The 13,666-nt window shown below is 37.8% G+C and overlaps 1 protein-coding gene across 4 annotated transcripts in view; it reads left to right on the plus strand.

The window, feature by feature from the left end:
* Nucleotides 1-13,666, plus strand: part of LYRM4 (LYR motif containing 4) — a 202,380-nt gene that overhangs the window by 69,081 nt on the left and 119,633 nt on the right. The window contains exon 3 of one of the 4 annotated variants that reach the window (XM_031946910.1): nt 1,129-4,638. The exons of the other annotated variants lie outside the window; for them this stretch is intronic. Within the exon in view, the coding sequence (XP_031802770.1) occupies nt 1,129-1,155 (27 nt within the window). The 3' untranslated portion in view covers nt 1,156-4,638. Of the gene's footprint in view, nt 1-1,128; nt 4,639-13,666 lie in introns of those variants that run through there. 4 annotated transcript variants of the gene reach the window in all.

A 13,666-nucleotide genomic window follows, 5' to 3' on the forward strand; every position in this document is an offset into this window, starting at 1 on the left:
GTGAATAGTGAAGTCATTAACAGAATTCAGGAGGGGGAACAGATGTTGAGGGGGGGAAAGTGATCTTTGCTCAGTATTCTTTAGCTTCAGTAATGTTGAACAATGCCAAAATTATAAGCACAGCATCTAGTAGCAACCTAATCAATACTTATAGATCAAGCTCTGATCTGTTGTAGGCGAGAAACCTGGCTTCTACTCCCAGTTCTGCCACTTAACTCACTGAGTGATCTTAAGAGAAAGAATGAGCTTCTCTGGATTGTAATTTCCCAATCTGTAAAACAGGAATACTTGCTATCCAAGGTCCTTTTGAACTGTAGTATTTGTGATGGATGGATAAAAGGATAGATACATGGTTAGAAGTATAAAAACGTATTATACATTCTAATGTAGTCATGACAGTAAAACATAATTTTCAGGTTCTCTTTCATTTTTACATCACCTTCTTTTCCAACTCTATTCCTCTCTATCCCCAGTATTTTGAGCCATTCTTTGTAATAAGGAATAAAAAATAATAATAATTGGAAAAATATCATGTTGACAGTTTTGAGTAAAAGCTTGCTGAGTTTAAGCCATGCCTTACACTTAAGCACTGTCTCCTAAGAATATTTATATAAACATTTCAAGCAGTGGAAAAAAGCGCTAGGATGGGAATAGAGTCACCCAGGCTGTAGTCTTTGCTCTCCCAATGACCTTCAGCAAATAATTTTAGCCTTTCTGAGCTTCAGAGTCACCATTTCTAATATTGGGGTAGGGTTGACAGTTTGGTCTTGGTCAGTGGTTTTCAAACTTTTATTCTCAGTGTAATTATACTATTAAAAATTAGTGAGACTCTGTCTAAAGAGTTTTTGTTCATGTGGATTATATATGTAGATATTTACCATATTAGAAATAAAAATAATTTTGAATTTGTAGACTCTCTGAAAGGATTTTAGACACCCCCATGATTCTTTGGACCACACTTTGAGAACCACCGGTCTTATTGATTTCTATATTCTGGTCTAGCACAAAAGCCTTACTATCTTTACATCTTTGTACAAGTTTTTTAACCTCTCTGAGTCTCAGTTTCCTCATCTGTGAAATGATGGAGTTGGACTAATTGACTTTTATTCCATCCCATTCTTAATCTAGGACCCTAAGTTTAGCCATTTCTGCTAGAAGATGCATCATTGCAAACCTCTGCAAAAAAGGGAAGAAAGTGTATCTGCTACTTCATTCTGCATTAATTAATGCCTTTTCATTATTTTCTCAATGCTTCTTGTTTACTTCTTTCTTACAATAAAATAATGTCTCATTACATTCGTGTACCACAGTGTATTCATTTCTCAGCCAAACAGTATATCCTTTTTCTTTTCCCAATTCTTTACTACTGACTTGACTTTTTAAAAAATTGTTATGGATATCTTTCATTTTTATATCACCCATGTTTTTCAATTGCTTCATCTCCTTCCCCTCATTCCTCCCAGAGAGCCATTTCTTATAATAAAGAGTAATATAAAAGGAAGAGATAGAACACAATTCAGCAAAAACTAACTGACATGGAAAAAAAAGCCTGACATCATATGTAGTGTTCCTTTCCCAGTCTCCCATCTCTGCAGGGAATCAGGGCAAGGTGCCTTTTGAAAGAGGGGTTACAAGAAGGCATTTGCTCAGAAATTTTTAAGTTGACCAATGAGTAAAGGTCTTTGGCTTAATTTATCATTTTTGGAAATGGGTGCATTTTTCCAGCACCAATCACCTCTCTTTACTCAAATGGCTTTTTAAAAGAACAACTTTGTCCTACAGATCCAGTACATGATGTATTTTGCGGGAGTGTGGGAGTTAGGGGGTTACGTAATGCTTGTAGTTATGTAATGGTTGTGCTGTTGCAGCCAGCTGCAGCACCAGAGCCTAATTGAGGGAAGCCTTTGCTATGTCTCTATGGCTTTAACATCCCCAGTGATGGTAGGAATGTTACACTGATGAGGATGATATAAGGGGTCTGGGAACCATTATACAGAACTGCCCTTTCCTGCAGGTGAGATGATAGTTCATATGCTAATAAGGGTTTCCTCACAAGTGATTTTCTTACTAGGTTTCAGAGGAGACAGAAACAAAGAGGAAAAAAAAACTGTTTAAAAATAAAAGGGAGAAAATTAATTTTCCATTCAGTACAGCTACCTCTAAGATGAGCTAAACTCAGTTTTCATTCCTGGTTCTTAGCTGATTATTAAATTTCTCATCTTTTTCTGTAGATATCCTTGTCCTGATTTTCAGGTCTTTTATTGGTGTTCTAAAATCCAGCAGATTTTCTTCTATTGAAAGAGAGATTTCCAATTTCTTTCTTCCATTTGGGTCAGGGAAGCTGCAGGAAAAAATAGCTTGATTCTGTCGATTCTTATAGCACTTGTATGGCACACTTGTACCCTGTATGGCACAGTCATAGTCCACATTTTATTTCATTCATGTGTGTATACACACATGTGTATGCATATATGGCTCAGGTATACACAGTATATCCCAAAAGTCTTGGTGAACTTTTAAGCTGTTACAGCTATTATTTAAAACTACATTAAGATTTGTGGGATACCCTCTGTACACCTATAGCCACATATGTGTAGATATATACATATTACATAAATACATTTATGTAGATATCAAATAAGCTGTGTTATATATAATCCATCCAGCACTTAATATAAAATTAGATACATCAAAAGTATTTTAAACAGAATGATATTTTTTAAACATTTCTTGAATAATATCTCCCTCCCTCCTGCCTTCTCTTCTTTTCCCCACTTATAGATTTGTGAGGTTAGAAGAGCTTCCATATCTCTTTGTGACCTAATCTCTTTATAAGGTTACCCTGATCTTAAGTTAAGATAAAGTCTGTCTTTTGGTGCTTGGTGGGGTCAGAACAGGAGAATTTGATTCCCAGTCCTCAGTCATTAATTTGTTTGGGTTGTCACCACTGGAGAAATGCCTTACTTTCTCTATCTGTAAAGCTCGTTTTATCATACCTTCCATTTACTCTCTCTCTCTCTGGTGATGTACAGGTCACTCAGTGCCCCCGGGCCTCTGGTTCCTTATCTGTAAAATGAGGAGGCTGGCATAGATGAGCCCTTACCCCATTCCACCTGGGAGTCTGTGACCCTGTCATTCTGCTGACTTTGCAGAACTAGATGATACGAGTAAATAAAATGAATGATACAGAGACAACATGGTAGAGTGAAAGGAGCATTCATTGGTCTGGGAGTGAGAAGACCTACATTCTATTGCCTCTGTCAAGGGTACTGAGAAGTCTTGAGTCAACTACTGTCTGTACTCCGGAACCACCCACCAACTCCCCGGACCTTTCCGTTATGTCTAGTGGGCCTGCACATTTATTTTGTCCAGCGTGGAATTTCCTGCCATTGAATGCTCTGGTCCCCTTGCACTCCACAAAAGTTGAGAAGTCTGGGAGTTTGGTGGCAGAAGGCAGTGAAGGCACGGGCCCTGGGTTCTGGGTTCAAATGCCACCTCTAACACTCATGACCCACACGACGGTGGGCAAGTCATCCAAGCTCCCCAGGCTTCCGTATTGATTGACCACATGGCTTACAACTAGAGCTCTGTGATCCAGGTGTACAGCCTTAGAATTAATTTCCACGCCTTTTCTCCCTCACACTCCCATGATCGATCAGTTTTCAAGTCTTAATCAGCTCTCTCTCTGCATCTGGCCATTGCTTCCCTCTGGAAGCTTGTTGTACAGTCTTACACCACCCCCACCCCTCCCTTTGCAAGTGCTGTCTCCCAGGCTGTAATGCATTCTAACCCAACTATGCTGAGTCTCGGGCTGCCTTTAAGTCTCAGCTCAGGAGCCATTTCCGATGGGAACTCTGTGTTGGGCCCCTTAGTTCTTGGTGCTCTAGAACTACTCTTCATTTTGTCGGGTACACACACGCTTGTCTGTTATTTTTCCCTCGCCCCCAATCCCTGCATGCATGCTTCTGAAGGCAGGAACCTTTTTCTCTTTTATCCCCCGTGCCTAACATGATGCCTTGCATATAATAGGTACTGAATAAATGTTAGTGGTGTTGAGTTGGATCTTCTCAGCCAGGACTTTTTGTGAGAATCTGGTAAGAAGCATTTCAAAAATTGTGAAATATTAGACAGATATTCAGGTGGTGGTGGCCATTACAACAGTAGGAAAAGTGGTGATGGCATATAGAATATAGAACACGTGGAAGAAACCACTTTTAAAGATGAGAAAAGAGGTTTTCTTCCATGGTACAGTAGATTGTAGAACTATCCCTAGAGTGCGAGGTCCTTGATTTAGATCTCAACTTTGTGACTTTGAGCAAGCACCTCTTTGGGAGAGTTTTCTCATCAGTAAAACAGGAGAATTAGATTGGATAACCCTGAAGGTTCCATCTTTTCCTGAATCTATAATTTAACCATCCCATAATTAGCCCCCCTCCTAAAACTATAGCTCATCATCTCTTTGGTTTGATTTAGTTTGGAAGGATTTGAAAACCTTCCCCTCCCAATTTTTTCCTATATTTATATATTTGTCTCATATCCTTGGGAACTATGATTAAGACAATCTAGAGAGCTGGAAGGCTAGAGAAGTATACTGGAAACAAGGTGTTAACTCAGTGGAATTGATGAGATGATGGTTCTTTAGTTCACATATATACTTAGTACTTAGCATGGTAACTGGTGATGGTTCTCTAGTTCACACATAATCAGTATGCTGTAATGATGTAATTATACTAAGGTATATAAGGGCTAAGAAAGACTGGAAATGAGACCTTCCATCTTTGACCAGCCTCCAGAGGGTGACTGTCCTGCCTTCTTCACTCCTCCAGTAAGACCAAGGGCTCGGGCTGATCCTGAGATCCTCCAGAGAGCTAGTCCGAACTTTACAGACAGTGCTATCATTAATTCTGGGAAGGATATGTTGGTTAGCTGCCCTATTTTCCTTTTTGCTATTCCTGTGTATGACTTCTCTTCCCCTCTAAGCTTTCCTTTTAGAGACTTATTACTTTTCAATTTGCCTATATTCTATACATGTTTTAGTTCCAGAAAAGTGAGTGAACAGTATGGTCCTTGACATACTGTGATAAACTGTATCAATATATGCTTCTTACGGGAAGGAAGTTGAATCTGGGAATGTCAGGAAAGAGAATTTATGGCCCTAAAGGAACCAAAATAAAGTACAGATTCTCTCTTTTAATCTGGTTTACAAGGTGACAATTTATTTTCATTTAACTAGTTCTAGTATTTAGTATTTAACTAGTTCTAGAAAAAGTTGTCCAGTTAACTATAACCTTCCCTTAAGAAGGGCAGACTGAAATTGGCTGTCCCATTAGGACTTTGTTTCCTAACTTGCAAATTAAATGATTAGGCAGATGACCTCTGAAGTCCATGACAGCTTCAATATCCTGTTTTGTTTTGTTTTTGTTTACTACATTCCCATGTTCAATTAAGACACTCAAAGCTAACTTGGGGCTATCTGAAAGATATAGTTAGCTTAGTAAAGAAATATTCTAAAATTTAGATCATATAATAAAATCATATCACTACATGTGGTTTCCAATCAGATCCTGGGGCCATCTTCTTCCCTGCCTCATATTGCTTTCCACATAATTGGTTTATAAAGTGCAGCACTCTGATAAACCCTAGTCAAAATCTATCACTGACATTCACTTTCAAACTTCTAAGTGTGTAAGAAGTTGAGCAAACATCACTTCCCCTTTATTGCTCTCCTCACTGCTCCTGTTCCAATCTCCGGGGCAGTGTTAATCTTTGGGCTTTCAGGACCAATTACTTGTTGGGGAGTCAGCCTGGATTTTCATCTCTGATTTCCAATAGTTTCAGCAGAGCCTTACTTGACTAAATTCCAGGAGACAGTTTCAATATGAAATATTTATCACTCCCTGATAAAAGCACCACCAGCAAATGGAATTTGAAGTCCTCAGGTGAAACTCGTCCACAGAAGACTCCCTTTAAAAATGTTGCCATCCCATTGCAGACTGCCCGCAGGACAAAGCAGAATGCTAGGCAGTGCCACAGAGGGTGGACTGCCCAGAGACAGCAGCAGCAGGCTGGCCACAGCAGGGGCGAACCAGGTACAGAACCATGGCGGCCTCCTGGAGGTGGCAAGGGTTTTAGGCTAAAAGGTGTAAAGGGAGGACCATAAAGAGCTTTGATAGGCCTGTCAAATAGCCAGCTCTTAACCAAAGCAGAAAAAGAATATGGAATCTTTTTGAGAAAGTACCCGATTACCCACTGACCTTTTTCACCATGGTCAAGTACTTGCACCATTGCTTAACAATGTGCCTGGCACATGGTTGGCATTAAATAAATGTGCGTTGGTTGTTTAAATGGTGGATAGTTGCCCTATCAGCAAGTCATTTCTGAGTATCAGAAATGAGGAAACCATATAGATCCATCATGACCCAGGTCAAATGTCACCTTGTCCTTGAAGCCTTCCTTGATTGTTACCCCCATCCCCACCCCTGCTCCCAAGCAAGAAATATTGGATTATATATTTCTTGAGAGCAAGGGTATTGCCCCCAGTACTTTACATAGTGCTTTGCACATGGCAGGAAAGTAATCAATCAGCCCATAAATGCCTACAATGTGCCTGAATATGTGTTAGACAGTTTAGATAATAAATATTGTTTGGTTGAATGATACAATGGTCTTAGTTCTTTTGTCTCAAAATGTTTTGAAATCCCACTGTTTATAAAGCACTATTCTCTGCATCACTGATAAATTATAGGAAGAGGGGAAAAAAAGGAAGAAAGGAGAGATAGATGGTGGATAAGTGGATTTACTAAACACCTTCTATGTGCCAGGTGCTGTGCTAAGCACTTTACAAACATATCCTCATTTGATCCTCACAACAATCCTGGGAGATGGGTGCTCTTATGAGTCCCATTTTATATTTGAGGAAAATAAGGCAGGTAGGTTAATTGACTTTCAATACTTCATCCACTGCATCACCTAGCTGCCTTTTTTATAAGATAAAGACAGTCTTCCTATGCTCAGAGGACTTACATTCGGATGAAGGAGCAAATACAACCAAGTACCCACATGTATACCCACAACTCTTTCTGAGATAATGGCTACAATGTAATGAATAACAAAATCAATTTATTCAAATTCTGTTTCTATGAACAACTACAATCATTGGCAGTATGAAATGAGATTTCCTTGGGTTTATATTTATGATCACAGTTTAATGTCAGAAAGAGATGAGAGCTTCTTACATCAGTCCATAGAAAAGCATCTCCAGCTTTGCATCTCTCAGCTTGGCCCACTTAAATTGGAATTTTCTCAGAATGAGATTTATCACAGAAATTCAGTGCTCTATGATTGTAATGACTAATCTTAACTCCAAAGAAGATTTGAAGAAATGCACATCCCTCTTTTCATTGCAGTGGTAGGACACTATGGATATGGGATATTATGGGACTTTGCATATGAGCATGAGTGAGCCCTACTTTTACTGTTGAAATTAACTGTTATTTTCTCTTTGTCAGAAGGGAAGCTTCCCTGGGGTTGCAGGGAGAAGATTCTATCTAGGAATGACTATGACTTTTTAAAAATTATATCAACAAAACTTCTTTTTAAATGAAAGCTATCAATAATGTATATAAACAACTTGTCTTACTAAAATAAAACAATTTTTAATTTTAATGTTTTAAGATAGAACTTGTACAGAGAATTTTAATTACGTTGCTAACCTTATTTTCCTATTTCTTGTATTCTTTACTATTCTAATGTGTATACAAGCAAAAGCCTTCTATATACAAGGCTTACACACACACACACATATATATTATATATATATGTATATATATATATATATATATATATATATGAAGTATAGATAGTCACTATTTAAGGGGTGGAGGGAATGTGTGTGTGTGTGTGCGCACGCACGTGTGTGTGTGTGTGCACATGCTGTTGGGTTAACTCAGAATCCAGATTGGCATGGGGAATGGGATTGAAGAATAAATTTTCCATAACCAAAGTTCCTAACAACTCTAAATGTGTATGTGCATGTATGTATTCTATAGTAAGAAATATTTATTCATTTACATTCCTCAAAGAGAGAGCAAATAGTATTTTCATTTACAAAATTTTTAGAAACAAAACTTTATATTCATAAGATAGAAGTATAGAACTACAAGGGGGCAACTCTGTGGCACAATAGATAGAGTAATGGGCCCAGAGTCATGAAGGCACATCTTCCTAAGCTCAAATCTTAATAGGTATGGGACTCTGTGCAAGTCTCTTCACCCTGTTTGCTTCCGTTTTTCATCTGTAAAAGCTGGAGAAGGAAATAATAACCATGCCAGTATCTTTGCCAAGAAAACCCCAGTGGGATTACCAAGAGTTGGAGATGACTGAAATGACTGAATAACCAAAATAGAACTACAAAAACCAAATAGTATGAAAAGCATTAAGGGATATTAAATTTTTGTTGACCCTGCCCCAAAGGTTCAGCCAGTACTCGGAAATGATTCATGGGACCACTAGCATGTACACCTGTCTAACTGGACTGAAGAGTGGGGGCAAGGGTAAAGATTAGAGAATAGGATATAAGGCTTGAAAGGATAGGAATGAGCAAGGTTACAAAAATGCTTTGAAAAGCATGTAATTAGATGCAAATTTTATCAAAGAAAGAGAAGCAGCAATGTATCAGAAGCCACTAGGTAGTGCACTGGATAAAGCACTGGACTTGGAGTCAAGAAGGCCTGTTCAGATATGACCTCAGACAGTTAATAGCTGTATGTATCCCTAGGCAAATCACTTAGGTGCTATTTGCTTTAGTTTCCTAATCTGTAAAATGATATCCGAGGCAGAATTTGAATTCACGTATTCCTGACTTCGAGTCCAGCACTCTATCCACTGTGCTTAATATAACGTACATTTGAATAAAGTTGTCAAAATATTTTTAAAACCTCAAGTTAAAAATTCCTACTCTCAGTGCACCAGGCAACACAAGAACTTTTGTTAAGTAGTACATATTATCACAGAAAGGTAATGGAGTAGGAGTTAAGGTAGACAGGTTCTTAAGGAATATAAACCTAAGCCAAAAAGCAAAGCTTAAGATGTGCATGCAATTTTTGTATGTAAGCTATAAGTCAGATTCAGCTGATTCCCAGATCATTCAGAATAATAAACCTGCTGCTGCCTTCAGTGCTCTTGGTCTTTCTTATGCCCAGAATATCTCATTCCCCCATATTTTTGTAAGTAGCATCCTCCTCACTCTTCCAGGCACACCATATAATATTTACATGATGTTTCCAGCTTTCAAAATTCTTCTCTCTGTTGAACTCATAGCACTTTTGTCTAAACTCTTCTATATACCTTTTATACATTGTAATCTAATTTACTTGTGTATGCATCTTTTCCCTAAACTGTAAGTTCATAGAGGACAGAGTTTATGTGTCAATGATACCCTGTTCATCCTGCCCAGCATCTTCTGCCTAACATCCTCAGTAAATGCTGAGTTGCATTGGAGTCTGATCAAGCCCTTTGGGATCGGAAAGAAACTAAGCTCTTTAGAGACATTAATTTTGTGAGATAAATAGCTATTTTGTTTTACTGAAGAGAAATTAAAATACAAGTTGGCTCTTCATGATTTTGCCAAGGTCACAAAACAAGACACTGGAGAAGCAACCAGAAGCCCTTTGACTTCTGACTTTCTTGGTCGCAATGCCCTGGAACCTTGGGTCAGGTATGGAATGGATCCAGAGGCACCTTTCCAGCAAGATCTGAAAAACAGTAAGATTGTTCCCTTTGGAAAAGAAAAAGCAGATTAGCTGAGGATATGAGCCAGGAGGTCAGCCCTAGAGTTCAGTAGAAAGCCGAAAAGAGTATTAAGTCTGACAATGTGTCGAATCCAATGGCTCATTCCAGGAAGAGGAGCACAGTTTGTGATAGGAACAAATCAAAGTCTTTCTACCCATTTTCCTGTCGAACTGAGTTTGGATCTTAATGTGTTTAGAAACCAATATTTGTTTTCTAAAAGTTTTTGCCTAGAAAGGTAGAAAAATACACTAAGTAAGGGATTGATTAAATTTTAGAGCTGAAAGAGATTTTAGAGGGCATTTAGTCAAAAGGATGGTCAGAACCATGCTTAAATCACAAATCCCTACATCTTTCACAAGTTTAGCTATCCAACCTTGACTTAAACACTTTGAACTCATTACCTACTAATATAGTTCATTGCATTTTTAAATAGCTTTATGTGTTAAGAAATCATTCTTTGTGCTGAAACTAAATTTTCTTTCCTAGAACTTCTACTTCTAAAGTCACTAGTATACCTCAAAGGTCCTATTCCTTGGGGCCAAGAAGAAGACAATTTCATTTCCATATGACAGCTCCTTAACTGTTTTGAGTACTGATGCAAACTAAAATCTATACTACTGTTATACTTTTCTTGGAATTCTTGGAATACAGGTAAAGATAGCTAGTGACCCTGCTCTCATAGGCCATCTGACCCCAATCTATCATTTTATAAGTGAAAAAACTAAGGTTCAGAGGAGATGCATCTTGCCCAGGGTTATATAGCTAGTTTATGGTGAATGCCAAGGATAGAACCTCAGGTCTTCTGTCACCCTTTCTGGTTTTTGCACTACCACAGACTGTTGAATATTCTAATTTCCCATTTCCTTAGATTTTTATAATGTTGCTAGTCTTGTTGGTAAATATAACCTGTGTATAATATGTGCATGTGTGTATGTATTTATGTGATGTATATATACTTATAAATCCAGTATACAATATATACATTCCCTTCAGAAGTACGTAGAGCCTGAAGAATAAGTTAACAAAAAACTTCCAAGATAAAAAGTTATGATGATTCCTGAAATATCCATAACAAAAACCTTTAAAAAACTAATTCTAAAACAACTCTGAGAAAAAGTCACAAAAATCAATTAAAATTCCTAGAAGAAATCAAGCTAGAGTTTATTAAATGGCATGATAAATGAAATGAGAACATCAGAAGAAAAAACTAGAAAGGACATGAGAACCTCAGGCAAAAGATTTACAAAGAACGTTATACTTACAAGGACCTTGGCATAAGATGTACAAAACTTTTCTCAAAAAACAAAATCTTTGAAAGTGGGCCAGAAAGAAGGCTATGACTTCATAAGAGAACAGAAAATATTAAAAACAAAATAAAATACTGAATAAATAAAAGAAAATGTAAGGTATCTCTTTTCAGAAACTACTGACCTAAAAAAACAGATCAAGAAAAGAGATATTTTAAGAATCATTAGAATGCCTGAAAGCCATGACCCAGAAAAGAGCCTAGTTATCATTAAATCATGAAAGAAAATTGCCCAGACCTAGAACAGTGGATCAAAGTGAGGGGAAAAGGGAGAGAGAAATACAGAATATAGAGAGAAATATAGAATCTACTGATTACTTCCTAAAAGAACCCTTGAAGCAATACTGTGCTGTGCTTTCCAAAGAAAACCGTTAAGATTAATTTAAACAGATTTGGAGCAGTTACTCTCAAGGGCAATATCCCATCCACACACTTTGCACATTCTGCTTGTTGACTGTCTTTCAGTTGAGTGTGGATGACTCAATATACTTATCATTTACTACAAAAATAATAATAATAATAACAAAACAACCCAAAAATATTTCTTGCTGAAAATTTGCTTTACCATAAAACCTCAGGGAAACAAAAAAACAACTTTGAAAGTTATGCAGTCTAATTTATGCTTGAAAAGGAATCCTCTCTACAATATTCCTAGAAAGTGATCACTTGAAGACCTACAATGATAAGTTGCTGACTACCTCCTGAGGAGCAGCCTTTGGTACTCTGACAGAACTGACTGTTTGGAAGTTATTCCTTTGATTTGAACCTAAAACTACACATTCCCAAACTCCTACTTCTCTCCTCTCTGGATCCAAGGAAAACAAATCCATTTCTTCTTTCCCATAACTCCTTTAAACACTTGGTGGCAGCTATCATATTCCTTTCTAAGGTTCCTTCCATTCACTACACCAGGAGCTTCTTAAACTTTTTTTTCACTTATGACCCTTTTTGCCTGAGAAATTTTTGTACAACCCCTTCTTGAATCTGAGCTGAGATGTTTCTGGCAGCATTCATGGATGCACAGTGCAAAATGCCCATGTAGTGTGTTTGGAACCAAGGCTACAGTGAAGTAGTGCAATGTAACAGGGACAAGCACTGCCAAAATTATACATTGAATTTTGAATTTGGTGCATTCAGAAACTTTTTACGATAGCCAAATTTTCCCAACTCCACATTCAGTTACAGGACTCCATATAGGATCATGACCCACAGTTTAAGAAGCTTTGCTTTAGACTAAACAGTCCAGATTCCTTCAATTGAACAAAGGAATGATTTTGAATCTTCATTTCATTTTGGGTGCCCTATTCTGAATGTGTTCCAGCTTTTCCTGTCCTTTCTGAGTGGCCTTACCAAACACAATATTTCAGATTTAATGCTCTTCTTTTGGACACTAGGCTTCTATTAATTCAGCTGAAGATGCTACTGTAATACCTCACTTGTGACTCAAATCCGTTTTTCAGTCCCCTAAAATCCCACGGTCTTTTTCTTGTGATCTATTGCCTAACTTTGCCTTCTCCATTCTGGATTTATGCAATGATTTTAAAAATTCAAATGTGAGTATTTAAATTTTTCTCAAATAAAATTTGTCTCAATATAATTAACCAATTGAGTATTTAAATCTATCTCAAATTTGTCTCATAATTAACCTTTTGTTCTAACCAATGGCAGCTAGGTGGTACAATGTAAGAATTCATATCTGGGCTGGACACTTAATCCTGTTTAGTTTATTTTCTTATCTGGAAAATGAGCTGAAGAAGGAAATAGGCAAACATTACAGTATCTCTGTCAAGACCACCCCCAAATAGGGTCACGAAGAGTTAGACACAACTGAAACTATTTGTAAAGAAGAACTAAATAGCTTTACCCATCATCTGTTGCATCAGCTTGTCTACTCTTAAGCAGCAGCCTTATTCATCATTTGATTTTTCTTTTGCCCTTAATGTTTTGCTGTTCTTAATTAGTGTTTAGCGCCAACACCAACCTATTCCAATTTTTAGCTTTAGTGATACTGCTTTTACAATATTATGCCATTCTTACATTCATTCACTCTTAGTCTCCTGTCCAATTTCCATCTCCTGTGTACTGAATTTTGATTTTAACCTAAGTTGAACAGTGCATTTGGATTCGCATTGGTCTCTCTTTGGACAGTTCCTTGTTCCTTCTGACCTGCCACTCAAGGACATAGCAAGAACTGAAGTCACAAGCCCTGAAGAACACACATTCACACTCTACCATCTTAGTCCCTGGGAGAGAGAAGCTCAGACTTAAGTCGTTTGCTCCCAATACTTTTACATTTAACTGCAGTGTGGCCAATGGATGGATGAGTCTGCATCTCTGCTCCTGCTGGACTGGACCTGGCAGGTCACTCAGCACTTCATTTCTCACCATCTGGTTTCCAGCAAATTTCAGCATAGATTCCAGTTACCAGACTTCTGGCAGCTCATTCTCCTGACCTTTCCAAGCTCATAAGGTCATAGTTATCTTCAAACTTCTTCACCTAAAAGTAAGAAAGAACACTAGAGACAGAAGCAATAGCAGGGTCTTGCCCTTTTAGCTTCATAGCAAGTCCAC

Source organism: Sarcophilus harrisii, chromosome 1 (genome assembly GCF_902635505.1).
Source record: "Sarcophilus harrisii chromosome 1, mSarHar1.11, whole genome shotgun sequence".
NCBI lineage: Eukaryota > Metazoa > Chordata > Mammalia > Dasyuromorphia > Dasyuridae > Sarcophilus > Sarcophilus harrisii.